Genomic DNA, 19,190 nt, shown 5'->3' on the forward strand with positions numbered 1-19,190 from the left:
CATATTTACGTTTAGCCGACGCTAAAGTACATAGGTCACTGATAATAACAACAAGATAGCCCAAAAAACATTGCGGGTAGCCAAAACATGAAGCACACATTGTGAACAACCTGTTAAGGTGTAGTAGGCTACTACGGTGTATACATAGTACATAGTGGACCCAAACGCAGCACAGATACAATTAGGTGTTTTATTGGGTGTGGTCCTGAGTCGTGGTCTTGTTTGGTGAATCAGCGGGTCGGCAGGCAGACAGGACTGGGTTCTCGGATGACGATCCTGGGCACAAAGAAAACAGGTTTACAGAAGGCAAGTGAATCAAGCAATGCTTGAGGGTCAAAAGCGCATACTACCACAGTAGCTGTGACAACGATCTGACGAGGAGTGGTTGGAAAGCCGGGTTGAAGTATGCAGGATGATGAGGTAATGGGCGGCAGGTGTGTAGGGTCTAGGCAGGATGATACAAGAGAACCAGCAGGGGGTGTAAAAGGGACAGGGACCAGGCCGTGGCCGTAACACATCCAAAATAAGTGCCAAAGGGAAGAACCATAAGAGCATTTAGTTAAACAAGTTACAATTAAACAACATGAATCGCTATAAGTGCAAGTGTACCTGTAGAAAAGCAAGCAACAGTAAAAAATATTTTACAGCAAGTACACCATATATTGATTTTAAATCTCCTGCAGCTCCACCACAAGCTGTCACTTTGTGAGGCTGGATTTTAACTTATGGTTACAAATCCTTACAGCCTTGCCAACCATATCAGGCATGACCCTTGTTCGCTCACTGTTGTGTGTCTGTGTGAACTTGCATCTGGGCTTGTGTGTACCCACAAATGAAGAAAAGAAACAGGGATAAAGAAAAACAGTGAGGGAAGACCAATTTAATTCAATCCAGGAGGCACCCCATCAAACAACCCAGGGAGAAATCTCAAGGAGCATGCCGTGTCAGGCATTAAATTAAAACGTATTCCCTTTCTCTCACCCCCTCCATCTCTCTGTCTCTGGAAATAAGGTAAATGTAGGCTGCAGGCTGCAACACTGATTTATTGGATAAAAAAGTGTGATGCCTGTCTTCCACAGTTCTCGTTTTCTTTTCTCCGTCGCTTTTGAAGAAGATATTGGCACATGTGAGGCTATTCAGAGGTAAATATTGGATTAACACAGGGTTAAAGACATCTTGTAAGAACACACATAGAACCTGTACACAGAAACCCTGCATCTGGACCACATTACTTAAAGGTGCCTTGTGTGTGCCCAGATAGAACCTCATAGAGAACACATGAAGCAGTTCAGACTGGCCTTCATCACCAGGGGTAAGTAACCTTACTGTCCTGTACTGAGGCAGAAAGAGAGAGAAAGAAAGGGATGGGGGGGGGGTGCTTGACAGAGAGGGAAAGGGAGAGGGAAAGAGGAAGTATGGCTTTGATGAGCAGTCAGCTGGGGAGGGGGGAGATGTGCTCACTGATCTGTTCACTCACACATACACCTTGTGAAAGCCCCTCTGTATATGTGTGGTGCTCTCTTTCTCTCGTTCGCTCCGGGACAAGTGGATTTTTTGTAGGGCAAGTGGAAGAGAAATGTACTTGCCCCACTGGACAAGTTAAAACTCAAACAAAATAAAATGCCATGTTACTCCACGTTATATTCCACTCATTGCGTCTATTTTACCGATTTTATTTTACCGAATTCTGCACTAGCAAGACACAAAAAAAATTATTTGTCCCAATATCTCTACAGATCTTGCAGCTAATTTAATAATCAACACTTGAACGGGGGCTTATTACTTGAAATCTGAATTATTTACTGTGTCGTCTCAGTTACACTATCAGGGCTTTGGAAAACTGTGCCTTGCTCAAGTAGGGAATTCAAGAAGCGCTGCGAGACCCAGTGAAATGTTATACAGCTAACGTTAGCTAGCTTTGCTAATGCTTGCTAGGTTCACAGCCGCCGACACTAGCTAGCTAGAACTGCAACACAAAAAAATAACATATAAAATGATAAATCTTTACCCAGACAAGTGACTTTTGTGCATGGACAAGTGAAACGTTAATGCACTTGTCCAAAGGACAAGTGCCTCAAAAAGTTAATTTCGAGCCCTGGATGTGTTCCCCAAGTCAACTTGCAGACTCAGTGTTACGTAACGGCTCATCAGTTAACAGGAAAAACATGACAAGTCTTAATCAAGATTATTATATTGCCATGCTTGATAAGGGTTGACAGGATTCTTTGAGCAGTCTCATTCTCCTCTTTGTGACTTACCCTAATATCTGCTCACATGAGCATGAATCTGTGTTCTCTTTCTCTCAGGGCCTAAGAGGTAGCTGATCAAGGTCAAAGAACTGAGGACTGTCTAAAGACAGTTGTCCAACCTCTTCCCTAATGAGAGTACTTCTACTCTTCTCTATTTTTAGTAAACATGAACACAAGTTAGTAAACAATCTAGTATGCTACACTTTTATCTCAATTACATTCGAGGAAGTGGGGCAAAAACCTAATATAAAGATCGGTAGATCCGTAAATTATATGACGTGATGGGCATAAAAACTCCCAGTAAAGCCCACAGCATCTCAATAGACATCTAGAGATGACCTGTGCCTGCAGTTATGAACTGGTTTCTTTAGTGCATCAGAAACGACAGTGCATTTTCATTTAACCTACGCACTGATTGGACAGCACTGATTGGACAGCACTTGACTACCAGTTTTTTTTTTAGGTGAGCAACAACAAAAAATACTTTTGACTTGACAGAAATGGGGCCCACACTTCTCCAGCCTTATTAGACCCTTCCATGACAACCACAAGATAGAACAGACCCAGGTGTTTGAGGTGATGGGATCCAGACTGGGTTTCCTTCCTGATTGTGAGCTGGACCTCTCTGCTGTACCCCTATACAGCGGCTCCTGATGTCTGGCTGGTACCCTAGGCTTTACTTATGTGACAACTGCAGTAAACACACAGATGCACTTACACACAACAGACAGTCATACACCCTGGCCCGTATGAGCAACCGCACACAACTGGCAAGCTGCAAGAAAATCATTACAAGCACTTCCACTTATTAAATTGGCGTGGGTCCATTTTCACGGAACGCCCCCACCCCCTGGTCAAAGGACTCACATGAGAATAAGGAGTATATGTAGGCCAGGGTCCTTCACATCCTCACGGAAGATAACATGAAAGAAAATTCCTTCGTCAGTTAGGGTTAAGCACCATTCACATGAGCCATATGAAATAGAAGAATGTTTTGTGGTACAGCACATCTGTTAGACAATGTAAAACGCATAACAGTTTTAGCTTAAGAGTTAAGTCTTGTACTCACTGTGAAATATTTTACTGCTGATTGATCTTCTACAGGTAAAGTCCTGCACTTTATGTGGTTCATGTTGTTTTTAATTTGTAACTTGTATAACTGCATGCTCTTATGGGTCTTCCCTTTTGGCACTTGTTTAGTTTTTTCACAATGTATGCTTCATGATTTGCCTGCTTGCAATGTTTGGGACTACCTCGTTGTTATGATCAGTGACATATGCTCTTTTGTAACGCTCTCTCTTGGAAGTCGCTTTGAATAAAAGCGTCTGCTAAATGCATAAATGTAAATGTAGCTTATTCTCTGCACATTGCATCAAAGCCAAGGCTGGCTCCAGCCAACTGCTGTTTGGGTAATGTCTCACAGTTGCTAGAGGTATCCGCTGCCAGATCAATGCAAGTTGCAAAGTAACACATATTCAAACCACTTCCTTCTCTCTATGGGGGATGGACTTGAGAGAAAAAACCATTGTGGGTGCATTCAGATTGGAGCTGGGGGATGGAGAAGGATGTTGTTCTGACCACCATTACCCCCTCCCTTCAGCTGTCTCAGTCTGGAGAGGCAAACTGCGTTCAGGCCCAACGCTGGCCGGAAAACACAGGGAAGGACAATAGATGTGTGAGATTTCCATCACGCATGAGTGAAGGACAAGATACACCATAGTGAGTGAGAACACTGTTGAGGGGGAACGAAGGGAGAGACTGAAACGGCTAGGAAACAGGACAGCAGCTGAACAGACACCTGTGAAAGAAATGGGACAACACGATAACCTTGCCCCTGTCATATCACATGCCCATAGTCAAGATCTGGCTTACAACCTACAGTGCCCTCAAAGTATTGGAACAGTGAGGCGAATTCCTTTATTTTTGCTGTAGACTGAAAACATTTGGGCTTGACATCAAATAATGAACGTGAGACCAGAGATCAACGTTTCAGCTTTTATTTCCAGGTATTTACATCAGGATCTGATGCACAACTAAGAAAATATCACATTTTGTTTGAATCCACCCATTTGTCATGTGAGCAAAAGTATTGGAACAGATATACTTAAAACATATTTAAGTGAATAAGACTTAATATTTAGTTGCAAATCCTTTGCTTTCAATAACTGCAGCAAGTCTGTGACCCATTGACGTCACCAAACTTTTGCATTCTTCCTTTTTGATGCTTTCCCAGGCTTTCACTGCAGCCTCTTTCAGTTGTTGTTTGTTTTGTGGGGTTCCTCCCTTCAGTCTCCTCTTAAGCAGGTAAAATGCATGCTCTATAGGGTTTAAGTCTGGAGATTGACTTGGCCAGTCTAATACCTTCCATTTCTTGCCCCTGATGAACTCCTTTGTTGTTTTGGCAGTGTGTTTTGGGTCGTTATCTTGCTGCATGATGAAGGCTCTGCCAATCAGTTTGGTTGCATCTTTCCTTAAATTGGCAGACAAAATGTTTCTGTAGACTTCCGAGTTCATTTTGCTGCTGCCATCATGTGTTACATCCTCAATGAAGATTAATGAGCCCGTCCTAGAAGAAGCCATGCAAGCCCAAGCCATGACATTACCTCCACCGTGTTTCACAGATGAGCTTGTGTGTTTGGGATCATGAGCAGTTCCTTTCTTTCTCCAAACTTTAGCCTTTCCATCACTTTGGTAAAAGTTAATCTTTGTCTCATCAGTCCATAAAACTTTGTCCCAGAATTTTTGAGGTTCATCTCTGTACTTTTTGGCAAATTCCAGCCTGGCCTTCCTATTCTTCTTGCTAATGAGTGGTTTGCATCTTCTGGTGTAGCCCTTGTACTTTTGTTCATGAAGTCTTCTGCGAACAGTAGATAGTGATACCTTCACTCCTGCCATCTGGAGGTTGTTGCTGATCTCACTAACAGTTGTTTTAGGGTCTTTCTTTACAGCTCTCACAATGTTTCTGTCATCAACTGCTGATGTTTTCCTTGGTCTACCTGTTCGACGTCTGTTACTTAGTACACCAGTAGTTTTCTTCTTCTTCAGGACATTCCAAATGGTTGTACTGGCTATGGCCAATGTTTCTGCAATGGCTCTGATTGATTTTCCATCTTCTCTAAGACTCACAATTGCTTGTTTTTCACCCAAAGACAGCGCTCCGGTTTTCATGTTGTTTTCACCTCTGAATACAGTCTGCATAGACAAAACCTATCTTACCCAATCTGAACCTGAGTGTAGACATTCAGTGGTATTTATTGATTGAATAATGTATGTAATAGGACACACCTGGGCAACAAAACACACCTGTCAGTCATATGTTCCAATACTTTTGCTCACGTGACAAATGGGTGGGTTCGAACAAAAAGGTGATATTTTCTAATTTGTGCATCAGATCCTGATGTAAATACCTGGAAATAAAAGCTGAAACGTTGATCTCTGGTTTCACATTCATCGTTTGATGTCAAGCCCAAATGTTTTCAGTCTACAGCAAAAATAAAGGAATTGGCCTCACTGTTCCAATACTTTTGGAGGGCACTGTATAAGTGTAAAGGCTATTATTTATCAATTATAAATGCGCACTCACCACACACACAACTATACCAGTCTGTAAAGTCCTAATCATGTGAGCTCAATGTAATGATTGAACGCTTGTTCCCAAGGGGTGAATTCATTCAGTAGGCAGACATTTTGCTTAACTCATGCATTGCACTAAACGCAATCTAATATTACTGTACTTATGTTACCAAAGCACAGATGAACAATGGGTGGATACAAAAAAAATCTCCTTAATTCAGCTATTGGACATAATCAAAATGTTATATTAGTGAAAATTGCTTTATTTGTCAACCACTCAAACTCCTTCACAACAGCAATGTAAACAGTCCCTGACAAAGTGTGCCATTGCCCTGACAGTGCAGGTCAAGAAGCAGTGAGGTTCAGAAGCACCAGCATCCATCTCATGGTTCCAACAATTTAGCTGAGTGTCCTCATGATGAAGCTAGCAGACCAGTCCCACTGGAGTGGCGGCCTGTGAAACTGAGCTGTGTTACCCAGCATCGAATGACTGGGGATAGGGGAGGGCGTTACAGGAATCAGACGTCTGTGCGTGTGATGAGAAGAGGTGGAGACAGCACCCCATCCGCCCTCCCCAACACTGGTACTGTACTCATATCCCAAACAAGGAGATGTCACTCATGTGAGCACATGGAGACAGCAGACTACAGGACAGTTCTTGTTGGTTGAGGCATGAGGTCAAACCAGGAGGGGAGTCAAATCATTGCATACTGATTCCAAACGGAGCCCAGTTTGAGTTAATCTGTGCAGTATCCACTTTCAAGTCAAACATCAAGACCCAGTGAGGTAGTATTTTCCCATAGAACACAGTTGTTCCTTTTAAACATTGAGAAGCGGTAAGCTTTAGAACACAACACAGCCACAGCATGAGCCCCCCCTGGAGGACACTAGTGTGTCACAGAAGCAACAGCAAAGGCCTCAGAACACTAATTTTTGGTTTGCTGCATCTCTGCTAGTAACATAGTAAAATTATAACATTATCCAAATTATTACTAATTCAACGGTCCATGTAAAAAGTTGTTCCTGAGTATTAAAGACTTGGTCAAACACATTGATCTTTGTGCTGTCTTCCTCTTGATGTCTGTTCACGCTTTCTCTTGAGGTTTTCCCGGCATTTTCTCGAGGTCACATAATTTCTCTTTCGCTTAGTCTTCTTGGTCTTGCAAAGTGATTCACCTCTGGACTGTCTCTTCACCTGGTAGCTATACATTGACGCAGCTGCCAAACAAGTTTTGTAGTTAATAGTAAAACAGAATCTGTGTGTTCATTAAACAATTAACATGCATGTTTTGTCTTCTCTGGCTAAAGCTGCCAATTTCATACTGTTACTCTGCATGATATGCTAACACAAGATAAATAATGAATAACTTACATGGGCAAAGGACTTCTGCCACAAAGATTTTAATTTCCTCGAGTTCTCCGTTCTCCTTGCTTGAACTGGAGTGTGTAAAATGTAGAGCAGGCCACCAGTCTTTTCTTTTCACCATCAGCTCTTCAACAATCTCCGACCATCCTTCACTAGCGTGGACATGCGATTCCATTACACCACAGCAAAAGCAGAAATGTTGCATCCCAGAATGGAACGATGGAATGCTTGAGAAATGCTACCACTGAATTTCCACCCAGTAACTTGACTTACGCCTGGGACACACCGGCTGCGAAGCACCTGGGAGCGCAGCCTTTTTCCTTTCGGAACCAATGTTATAAAATTGGACCGGCCACACACAAGGACATCTCCATACTATGAGGCCCCTAGGGTACAGGTGTCTTTGGAACCTCCGCAAACATGAACACAGTAGACCTATATACACGCACACACCACAGGCCAATTAGGGCCATTGTAGGTTTTCAAAAAATTGCGAGACATAGAAATGTGTACATTTGTGAGAAAAACTAGGATATTCTTCAAAATTATAAAGTCACAAATGTGCACTGAAGCTATAGACCTCAACCAAATCAGTAGTCCTATGCTGTTTCCTTCTGAATAGACCCAATTCACCGTAATGTCTCTTCAAAGTCAGGATGCTTATGACAATCCGTTGAAAGATAAAATCCCGAGAATTTCCTTATTGCTAATTCTGATAAAAAAAAATGTTTTGTTGAGGTCATCCATTGCTGCAGGCATACTAAGCAGGCATGTTGCTTGACATAAAGCTACTGGGCACAGCTCAGGGAAGTTTGATATCAGCTTTGGTAGGGATAGTTAATAGTTTATGCTATTTGTTTTGCAATAACTTGAGCGCAAATACAATGTTTTGAGCTTTGTGTAATATCATCTGTTGGACTCATGTTGTTATTGTGTCAAAATAAGATTATCAGTTGGCTTATCATTTAGAAACTTTCCTTTTTCATGTTTCTTTTTTTAATTTCTGAGGCACTCATCAGTTTGTATTTTCAGTAACTGCTGGTTAAAACTTTTTTTAACAATAAATTGTTATTGGGCCATGAGCTATTGTTAATCAATTGTTATACAACATTGTTTAAAATAAAAATCCCTGATTGATGATTGCATTGACTGACCAGCCAACATTAGTCAGTTCTTTCTTAACAGTAAACTGTGTTTATTAACAAAGAGTGAGATCGACGAGCAGGCATACACTCAAGCAAGAGAGACACCAAAACCTTAATGACAAACCAACGAGAAATGTTGGAAGCAATGTTTGACGACTTAATCATCGAAGTTGAGAAGTAGCCTAGACCTACAAGGAGTTGTATGACCTGGCATGTATTTTACAAAGACTAATGTTGCCACGGTATGTTGGGATGATGTTGCAACGGCTGTTGAAGTAACAAGTTGCCTAAATAAATCTTATGCCATGTTCATGTACCATGTCAGCGTAACATGTGAAAAATGAAAGCTCAGAGGAGGTGAAAGGCTTGGTGACTGGCACAGAGAATTGCGCGTCTAGTGTGAACAGCCTCAATTCATGGCCGATCGTGGCGCGGTGCTCAGGGGCGCTTCGCAGTGTGTCCCAGACGTTCGACAATCCAGTGTCATCTCTTTCAATGATGTAGTCCAAATGTGGACGGATGAAGCACGCCTTACCTGGTCCTCAGCCTCAAGAGGATGTTCTTCACTTGGCTCCAAACATCCAAGCTGTTCCTCCAGCAGGCATAGTCCAGGAGATCCAGGCAAACACCCAGAGCCTTCCCAAAGTTACTCTGCTTTCCTGGGGAAATAAAAAGTCCTCCATAATTTTGGGGGGGGGTATCGGGATTATTCGTCATTAACAAACAATGTTACATTACGCTACATGTTAAGAGTTGTAGTTACCTGACTGCAGGAGTAGAGAACAATATTCCAACATCAAGGCATGACTCGGAACCAGAGCATGCAATATCTGTTTGATAGAAAATTGACAATTGATACCATTAATGCATGACCAACTACAACTTTGAGTGAATCCATTTGATACAAACTGAATTAAAACCGTTTATGAAGACGTTTTACCTTCAACACTTGAATCTGTTCTTTTGGAGGGGCTTCATGCTTCTTCAGGTACTGATAGAGATACACATGTGCATTCGGATTGGGGGGGAAACCGTTGTCGTAGGAATAGTTGTTCAGAACCTTCAGGGCACCATCATGATCGTTGTAGAATTCTTGCATCTGCAGTTATCACATGTGAAACATGGGCTGATTATACAGATGTCTTCATGAGTAGGACTTTTTGAAGGTCTTGTTATCTAGACTCACATCAACATAACTCAGAAGAAAAGGATCCCAGACACCGGGTGTCTTCATGACCTCTTTAAGGTTGACAGAGGACTGACGGAAGTAGCTGTGCATCTCTTGGATGGCACCTGCATCCGGATCATCTAAGACACATCCCCCACGTCATAAATAAATTAGATTAGTCTTTTAACATTACAAGAAAAGCAATATTTTTATGTGGAATACAGAATTATGAGCACAGCAGGAAGCCATTCAATCTATGATTCAATCTATTGAAAATGTAACAAGCCAATTCTCAAATTGATGGCTTCAGTCCCCTGTAGGTGCAGTCATGCTTCCTGGCCTATAGGGGATGTTGTAGCACCAAATATGAATCTGCATAGTCTTTCAGAATATAATAGATGTTTGGGGCTTAGTTTCTCAACATACTGGATTTCCTTACCCATAATGGAGAGCGTGGCTTTCTTATTACACCAGATTAAGTAATCCAGGAAGCCTTTGTACGCCTGGATCAGTTTAATTCTCTGGGACTGGCCTGCAGATTTCCTGCCATACCTCCAGCTCTCTGCAATAGACAGCTGACGTTTGGCCTCCTCAAAATGTCCCTTTACCAGAAAGTGGAAGGCATGTTCCAGACAGACCTGTAAAAACAAACACTTCCCTTTAGACTGTTTGAAGATATAACCATTACTTGCAATCATTGCTATGACACCAGCAACCACAGGCCAAGAACATACCACCAGGTACTGCTTCACTCCAGAGTTTTTCATACGCTCGTAGAAGCTATTGTAGTCTTCTATCTTGGAATTGGGATTGTGGTGTAAAATCTCGGTGCCCATCTTCCATATCATCTAAGAAACAATGAGAAAACACACACACACAAATAAAGACCCTGTCACAAAATAGTTTCCATATGTTCAGTTGAGAACCTAGGCTACTGTACCTCAGATTGAAGTTGTGGCATGGTTGCGGTTGTGTCCTCTAGTGTCTGACAATAGCTAGACATGAATTGTGATGCCTCAAGCCACCGATGGTGCAGCATGGCCTCCCTGATCTTTTGCAGACATGTCCTTATGGTCTTGTGAAAACCACTTTCTTTAGGTGTCTCTAGAATAAGACAGGGTTGTAGACATTGTGTGTAAGTATGATATAAACTACAGTTGCTCACCATCCTAATGGATTTAGTTCTCACCTTTGAATACAGGAGGCGCCAGAGGAAAGTTTGATGTCTTGCCTTGTGATTTCTTCACGTGTTCTTCATCTGGGGATTCATATTCACCCTCTGGCACAATCACTTCTGTCGTTAGGTCGTCCATAATCTTGAGTCTCAATCTGCTTTACGCATAGACAATCAATACTACTTCAGACTCTTCGCCCAACTGATTGTGACAAAGATTAAGTAGGCCTAAATGTAAACGAAACACGCATCCTCTTATCACAGAGGAAACGTACTTCCTGACCTGCTGTCATTGGTGAAAATGCTTCTTCTACGGTAGTTGGAGACCGTTAATAAAGTCGTGTATTGCCATCTACAGTTTCAAACAAGACATTTTAATGTATTCGATTTGAGACGGTATAAAAATGTTGATTTTGCCAACAGAGCCTCTCCTATTCTGGATCTTAAACAGATGATGCTATCAATATTATCATAAAGTCTGATGGACATTTGTTGTGACTGACAGTTTGAAACATAAGGACTATCATCTTGTTACAGGAAAGGAATGCATCTAAACAGGAATAGGACCGATTTCAGTATTATTTTGTTCAGTAATAGGCTACTGTATGCTTGTAAAACGTATGAATATTCTGAATGAAAGGATGCTTGCTTGTTTTTTTGGTTTAATTTAGTATTGGAAGACTTTTATTGAAAAGTGTTTAACATCAACGAACAGTTGGTGAACTCTTTGAAATACACAGTATAAGCTAACTAGCTTAGCATAGAAGCTGACCTATGGATGTTTTTTTTTTTTTTACAGAACATGAACGTAAAACCAAAGAACCGAATGCTAACCTAAATTTACGTTGTGTGATCAAACAAGGGATATTACAGATTTGCTGACGTGTCCACCTCATCTGCTCATGCTCGGGCGTATTTGGCCGTCAGTGGCAACAAATCTGCCAGCATGGCAGCACATAAAACATACTTACTAGTTTTTTTTGTATTTGCAAATACTTTAAATTCTAAGGCCTCTGTGGAAAGACGATTTTCCGACTATAAAAGATGCGCCGACGAGGAGTGCAGCAGTGAGTACTTACTATTTCTACAACGAACTTTCTGGGTGCTTTAACAGTGAAACCCGTTTACGTTAGCTTGCTTAAGTATCCCCGGCCGCATCATCCCTGTATTTATCTTTGACCTGTTGCCACTTGGATGAGTGACCTGGGGTAACCCACGGGAAAGAGTTTAAGTCACGTTACTGTGCCTTGAATTTTATATTCCTCGTTATCAGTTGCCAACTACCGCAGATAACCGAGCAGTTTAACCCTTGTTTAGCAAAAACCTGGTTGACAGCCTGCTATATTCTCCCTGTCCCCGCCTCGCCAGCAGTAGTAGTACCACCACTAGCTAGCACATTTGATACTAGATCGCTTTTGCAGCTAACGGTTTTAGATGTTGTTTTCACAATAACTACGATAATCTGTCACTACGACATTGCCTATGTTCAAATGCAGTACTGACAATGTTTAGCTTGCTAGATTGTAACGCCTGAAAACATATTGTGCAAGTCCAGTGTGTATACTGTAGCTAGATAGCCAGTTAGCAAACAAGCCAACCAGTTCTGGCTAAGTTAGCCTACTCATTACCGGCGGTGTAACCTGTAAGCTAGATGCCAGCCCAGTGTTTCCCACACATAGACTAATTTGTGGCGGTGCGCCACAGAGTCAACACCGGCCGCCACACATTGCGTTTCGTGAAACAATTTTTTATTATCGCTATTTAGGTTAAAACACGCAGCGTATTCGTTCAGCTGCATTTCCTTTCCCCTGCTCTCCCTCCGTCTCTCTGTCACTCATCTTTCCCACATATGCACACAGTCACAACGTCAGCACACGTTAGCAACAATGCATACATATGCCGTTCTAGTAAGACCGACAGCGAGCCTTCAGCATTAGTGCCGTAGCTAAAAGTCGAGGAAAGTTGAGGCTACTTTTCGCTAGGTACCTTACTCACATTTACATTTAGTCATTTAGCAGACGCTCTTATCCAGAGCGAGTTACAGTACTCGAAGTTTCCCCTTCGTTCTTTTGGTGAGAAGTCTCAGGAGCTAGCTACTTACTCGGCGTCATGGAGCCGACCAGTTAAATAGTTGTTTAGCACTAGCGTTGCTACATGCATAATGCAGAAATGATATGTTAGTTGTTGTTAATTTGTGAAGGTGTGAATCATTTTGGATTAATATTTAATGTAACAAATTATTAACAAATTAACTGTGTAACGAATTATTAACGAAGGAATTATTACGACCCCCCCCCCCCCCCCCCCCCCCCCGTCTGACAACCCCCACCCCTCCCCGCCACAATTAGATTTCTAATCTGTGGGAAACACTGCAGCCTAACTATCGTTAGACTAGTTATCTAATTAAAATGTAAACTCCGTCGTAAGACAATTTACATTGATTGTGTGATTCAAACAATTTCAATTGGTAATTTCACAAAGGCTAACAAGCTAGTAGTGATATTGTGGGCCCTGTTATCCCCGGTCAGCCCCAAGTAGACAAAAAAGTTTTACCTTTGTCATTTGATAAGGACATTTGTTTACATACAAACTGATCTGTGAATGTCTTATCTTCTATCCTTATCTTAGTGCTCCTATGCCGGGGGAAGGCTGTCAGGGACTTCTATGGAATCGACTGTCGTTTCCTGACTTTTAAGGAAGGAGAGACAATATATGTCTACTATAAACTATCTGGCAAAAAGACGGATGTATGGGCAGGCAGTGTAAGTTAATGTTTCATCATCAGTAAGGTGGATAAATCAATGATTCAACTGCATCATCTCTTTGTCTTAAAATGCTGCTGTTGTTCATATAGGTTGGCAGTCGCTTTGGCTATTTCCCAAAGGACCTTTTGGCAATAAACCATATATACACTGAAAAGGAATTTGAGATACCTGCAGAGGTAAATATCAGTAACACATCACTCTATTTCTAAAACCGAGACTGCGTTCTGAAATTTGTAAGAAATAATGTATTCTTTTTTTTAGGAAACAGACTTTGTGTGCTTTGAAACTGGACTCGACAAATTTGACAACTACGATATCGATTCCTTGCTGAGAGCCTCTTTATCATCATCCGGGGAGAACCATAGGGGCAACATTGTAGATCAGAACACAAGTCCAGATAAGACCACTGTTGAAGTTGAGTCGTCCCGCATAGTAACTTTGATAAAAGGCGATCAAATTGAGAGCGACATCTCTCCAGTAATTGATGAGGACAGCTTGTTTGGTGAGTTAAAGAGGGGCAGTGAACTAGCTGATAGTGGTCCTTCAGGATTATCTTGGTCTGAATCATGGACAAACCCAACTTTAGACACAAAGACAGTGGAATCTGAAGCGATTGACTCAGAGCATGGTAAAACCAAAGATTCTCCCCCAGATCCCGAGGATGAAAATCTGACCCAAAATGAGTCTCTTTTAGAAAATCAAGCTATGGGATTTTCAGAAGGTAGACCTATCCCTGAGTTGAAAACAACACTTGGAACTACATTTGATGCTGTCACTTCTGATGATGAGGAAACTGAGAAGGTTACCTCTTATGAAAAGATGAGTGAAAAAGTAGACCATCCTTCTTATGCTGAAAGCGAGTTCCCAAGAGAAATTCCATTACTGTCTCTCCCTGATGAAAGTTCTGTTTTGGAACAAAAGGACACTTTGCCATCTGAGCAAGCAGAGGAAGAGGACAGTCATGTGGACACACATCAGGACGAACAGGCCTCAGAGGACAAGAACATGTGGACATCACTTGGGGACAAAGTTTTTGCAATTGTTAGTGGAGGACCAAGAACAGCTAATGTGCCTAATTCAGAGGAGGAAGATGAAGACAAGGAAGAGATTGTCTCAGAAACCACTCTAAAGAACCCTTCTCACACACCACAAGAATTTGAGGAGAGGAAAGGACAGCAGGATCCAGAGGAGACAAGCAAGTCTGGTGAGCACAGTGTTGAAGACTCAAATCAGTTGAAATCAGTAATGAGCAACAGACCTGATAGCCCATCATTATTTCATATTGATGAGCAAAGATCTGCTGAACAGACTGAAAATGTCTTAGCAGACTCTCTTATCATTCCAACAACTGAAAACCCAGCTGATCTAAATACTGTCTCTGAGAGAAATACCAAGGAATTGGAGGACATAGTCAAATATGTAGATATAGTCAAAACCACAAACGAGGAAAGCCATAAAGACTTGCCTCTAGAAAACGAGGAAATTAAAAAGGATACAATCACAGATTATTCTGAACAGAAAGAAACAAAATTCAGACGATTCAAAGAACACTTGATCATTGATTTGAAGAAAGATGCACCAAAGGACTTCCCAGGCCTGGATGAGGCCCTAAATCTGGATGAGGCACCAGGCCCAGAGGAGGCATCAGGTCCAGAGGAGGCACCAGGCCCGGAGGAGGAACCAGGCCCGGAGGAGGAACCAGGACCCGAGGAGGAACCAGGTCTAGAGGAAGAAGGTGAAGGACTCCTTGAGGATGAGAATGCAGCCCTGTCAACATCCACGATGGAACCCATTGAAATCCAAGGTGTGGATGAACATGAGAAAGTCAAAGAAATTGAATCTATGAATATTGAACCTGAGATTGCAAGTGAGCATTTGGACTTAAACCAACATGACACAGATGTCAAAACAAAACCAGACAAGCCTGAGATGTACAGTGATGCAGAAAACACAGACCCTGACCAGATTGTAATGCCTTTAACAGAAGAAGAGCCAGAATACAGTGACAGCGTTTTAAGGTTGACTCTGCTTCGAGACCACTTTAAGGAGGAGGACATGGAGCGATTTCAAAAGTTTCTGGGTCTCAAGAACCTCTTCAAGGTGGAGGCATTGTTCTCTGATTTGGAGGAAGAATTGAAAGCTGTTCGCCTTTCTCAGAGTGACAACAGTGAGGACATTGAAAAGGTGCTGGAGGGTATTCTGGAAGCCTCAGAGATGCCAATCCTTGATGACATTGAGAAAATGCTGGATAGCCGGGATAATAATGTTGACCTTCAACAGAGGGACACCAGTATGTTTGATGAAGAGGCATCCATCTTTGATGACTTCCAGGAACTAACATTCACCCTCCGTCAGAAGTACTCTGCAATCAGTGACAGTGCTCCCTTGGCAAAGGAGAGACAGTCAAGCATTGGTACAGGTAAGCAATATTCCTAGTTTTGAAAAAAAACATCTACATATTTATCCCAGCAGATATCACTGAAGATATAGAAGATTGCATTGACAGTGAACCCAACTGTCAACTATTCCAACAAATGGCATATATATCGTTGCATGCTCAATGAGGCAGTCTTGTGATTCATTCAACAGACATAGATTATGCTATAGAGGAAGAGGATAACGTGACTATGTCGGAGAACCAACAAAATAATGCATCTGAGGAGTTGAGCCATGATGAAATTCAAAACTCAGCAGACATAGACGAGGACGGAGGGCACTTTAACAGAAACAAAGACAATCAGCTAAATTTCAAAGATGCAGAGGAAATGCAGGTTCCTCAACGCATTCTTGACCACGCTTTTGACATCGGACTTGGTGTTGAGACAGAGCAACCATCTTCAGGTATGTCCTAAAAAAAACTAAACATTTTGATTCATGAAGCCATAATGCTGTGGGCATGGTAGCATGTAAACACATTTTGTTTTCCTAGGATCTTTGGAATCAACATCAGCTTCTCATTTAAATGAGGATGGACCACCTACATCTAAACCAGCCTATGCTTACATGCACAATCTCCTCAGTGTGCTCTTTCAAAATTGGGGAAAAGTCGTCGATTTGGTAAGTGCTGGGTTTTGTGTTTAATTGTGTTTTTCTTGCGTTTATTTTAATAATTACTAGTGCTGTCAGTTTAACGCGTTATTAACGGCGTTAACGCAAACCCAAATTAACGGCGTCAATTTTTTTATCGCGCGATTAACGCTCTTTTAGGCCTAGCAAACTTTGTAGTTTTTTTTCACATGCTGTTGCAACAATTACCGACGTTAGAAAGACTACAACACCACACCGGATCTAGCTAGACCGGAAATAAAACAACAGGCACGCCACACACACACTTGTTTGGCTTGCGAGCCGGCTAAAGAGTAGTAGCAGAGCCCGTTTACGGATATTAGACATTCTCTGGTAGTAGGCTAACGTTACGTTTTGAGTGGATGGCGAGCGCGAGACGCCGAAATGGATGCCAATAAGATTCTGAATGGAAAGTTTACTTTTAAAAAGTTGCCAAATGGTTCCATTGACAAGACCAAAGTGATCTGTGTGTTTTGTCGTTGTAAACTGAGTTATCATCGCAGCACGTCCAGTCTGAAATACCACTTGATGGCCAAGCACACAGCTGATGCGATTCATGCGAATTCTCCGCCCCCTCGTCAAAGCCAGGCGATTGCAATGTTGTTTTCAATAAAAAAAATTTGCACGAAGCAATCCGAACCACTTTTCCATGTTGATAAGAGCTTTAAAATTGAAAAAAGAATGGGACAAAAAGAAATCAAGGGACATTTAGAATAGATAAAAATGTGCGATTAATTGATTAATCGCGAGTTAACTATGACATTAATGCGATTAATCGCGATTAAATATTTTAATCGTTTGACAGCACTAATAATTACCTGTTTTTTGTTATGTGCATATTGAGCAGGTGTTAGAATCTCTGAAATGTTTTACCAGAGAATGTCTGATATGGGGAGAACTGCCACTCTTGGGAAACTCTGAACTGGTTGCAGTTCCACTCTGGTTCCATTTGAGGGCTCTCACCAGTGAGTGCAGAATGAATGGAGGTCTATGGAGCTATACCCCTCAAAATCCACTTTTCTCAGGATATAATTTTTTGTCTAGTAATTTGATTGTTGCATTCGAAAGAGGTGGCAAAGAAAATACACACTGCTGGGTGTTAGATTTAGGTGTCTTTTTTGTCTTAAAAAGCCTATTAAAATGTCAATGACGTCATACACATCGTACGACCAGAGATACTGCTTTAGGCAAGCTCTGGTCACTTCCTTTTTTCTCTCGAGGCATCGACAACACAACTGACAGGTTCGGCTTTCCTTGTCAATACACATTAGTGATGGGGGAAACAAAGCTTTCCGAAGCAACAAGCTATTTGACACAATTGTGTCAAAGTATCGCTTTTTCGAAGCGTTCGATACATCTTCTCCATAGGGACATCTGCTGGTCGAATCATCGTATGGCGACTGTATCGAGCGATGGAAGGAATCAAGTGACATCAACCTCGACACGTCAGTCTCACAATCGTCAGAATCAGAATGGGTTTTATTTGCCATGAAAGTTTGCACAGACTAGGGCTGTGTCTACTACCGCGCACTTTATGAAGTACACTGCAATACAGTGCCCTGCAAAACAGTGCACTTACATATTCAGTGCACTCTGTCGCTGATAAGTGCTGTCTCAAATGGAACACTGCTACGTTAAACACTGGGTGGAAGTGACGGACGCAAATCTGCTCGCCACACCCGCAAAACCTGCCAACATGAACGCGCTTCTCCACTTACGTGGAAAAAGCTGCCGAAAGGGCTCCTCCTTTTCCACTACGTGGCCAAGATGGCGCCCGTTTAGGGCGAGTAGTGTCCATCGTTGTACACTGTTTTTTTGGACCGTTTGCAGTGCGCCATCCTGGTTCTTTCAGTGCACTGAATTATTCTGGTTTTGTGAGTGAAGCGCCCTAAGCACTGAAAGTCAGTGCTCGAAGTGCACACGTGCGCGGTAGTAGACACAGCCAAGGAATTTGCTTTGGCAGGAAGGTGCAAACATTCAACATATAGGAATCTAAAATGTAAATATGAGGACTAACTATACTAAGGGTGCATAACTAGCAATACTAAGTGGAATTATAATTAAAATAAACTATAGAATTGAATAAAATAAAATCGTCATTGACAACTTCAGTGTTTCCCACAGATTTGAAAGACATTTGTGGTGGGGGGGCTTAATAAGTTACACAACTTTTATTTTTATTAAATATGTATGTATTATGTTGGCTTCTGTCCTCTGGCCTCCTCTTTCTTCAATGCCTGACGAATCTCTCTCTTTCTCACCCTGACCCTGTCTTTCTGCTTGAGCAGCACTGGTTGAAGCCTGAAAATATTGTAAACAATTTCTGCATATATGCATGTAGCAACGCTAGTGCTAAATAACTATTTAGCTGGTCGGCTCCAAGACTTCGGGTAAGTAGGGTTCGTGAGACAGCTCACCAAAAAAACGATGGGGAACCCACTTGTCTAGCAGATTAAGACATATTCGTAGGTACCTAGCGAAAAATAACCTAAACTTTCCTAGACTTTTAGCTACAGTACTAATGCTGAAGGCTCGCTGATATCGCATAGCGTTGTTGCTAACGTGTGCTGATGTTGTGACTGTGTGTGTATGGAAGGCCTAGTGGGAAAGTATCAAGACGCCCCCACGCGTAATTAACGCCGACTTTGCATGCACAGACGGCGTCCATTGCGTCGACCTCCATA

At 42.0% G+C, this 19,190-nt stretch overlaps 2 protein-coding genes across 11 annotated transcripts in view; one reads left to right on the top strand and one right to left on the bottom strand.

Annotated features, from left to right (window-relative positions):
• Positions 1-19,190, bottom strand: part of taf1a (TATA box binding protein (TBP)-associated factor, RNA polymerase I, A) — a 26,183-nt gene continuing 6,993 nt past the window's right edge. Inside the window, exons 1-11 of one of the 6 annotated variants that reach the window (XM_047022396.1) lie at positions 13,229-13,313; positions 10,691-10,833; positions 10,442-10,605; positions 10,236-10,349; positions 9,941-10,139; positions 9,520-9,641; positions 9,274-9,432; positions 9,097-9,163; positions 8,869-8,992; positions 7,195-7,340; positions 6,068-7,040 (exon numbers count right to left, since the gene is read on the bottom strand). In XM_047022396.1, the coding sequence (XP_046878352.1) occupies positions 6,865-7,040; positions 7,195-7,340; positions 8,869-8,992; positions 9,097-9,163; positions 9,274-9,432; positions 9,520-9,641; positions 9,941-10,139; positions 10,236-10,349; positions 10,442-10,605; positions 10,691-10,814 (1,395 nt within the window). In that variant the 5' untranslated portion in view covers positions 10,815-10,833; positions 13,229-13,313 and the 3' untranslated portion in view covers positions 6,068-6,864. Of the gene's footprint in view, positions 277-6,067; positions 7,041-7,194; positions 7,341-8,868; positions 8,993-9,096; positions 9,164-9,273; positions 9,433-9,519; positions 9,642-9,940; positions 10,140-10,235; positions 10,350-10,441; positions 10,606-10,690; positions 10,834-11,754; positions 12,329-13,228; positions 13,314-19,190 lie in introns of those variants that run through there. The other 5 variants (XM_047022398.1, XM_047022397.1, XM_047022395.1 and 2 more) reach the window with 5 other exon arrangements.
• Positions 11,046-19,190, top strand: part of mia3 (MIA SH3 domain ER export factor 3) — a 27,516-nt gene continuing 19,371 nt past the window's right edge. For 3 of the 5 annotated variants that reach the window (XM_047022387.1, XM_047022388.1, XM_047022389.1), the window contains exons 1-6: positions 11,050-11,742; positions 13,304-13,437; positions 13,530-13,616; positions 13,702-15,859; positions 16,030-16,281; positions 16,370-16,497. In XM_047022387.1, coding sequence (XP_046878343.1) covers positions 11,622-11,742; positions 13,304-13,437; positions 13,530-13,616; positions 13,702-15,859; positions 16,030-16,281; positions 16,370-16,497 — 2,880 coding nt within the window. In that variant the 5' untranslated portion in view covers positions 11,050-11,621. Of the gene's footprint in view, positions 11,743-13,303; positions 13,438-13,529; positions 13,617-13,701; positions 15,860-16,029; positions 16,282-16,369; positions 16,498-19,190 lie in introns of all 5 variants that reach the window. The other 2 variants (XM_047022391.1, XM_047022390.1) reach the window with 2 other exon arrangements.

This window comes from Hypomesus transpacificus, chromosome 6 (genome assembly GCF_021917145.1).
Source record: "Hypomesus transpacificus isolate Combined female chromosome 6, fHypTra1, whole genome shotgun sequence".
Taxonomy (NCBI): Eukaryota; Metazoa; Chordata; class Actinopteri; order Osmeriformes; family Osmeridae; genus Hypomesus; species Hypomesus transpacificus.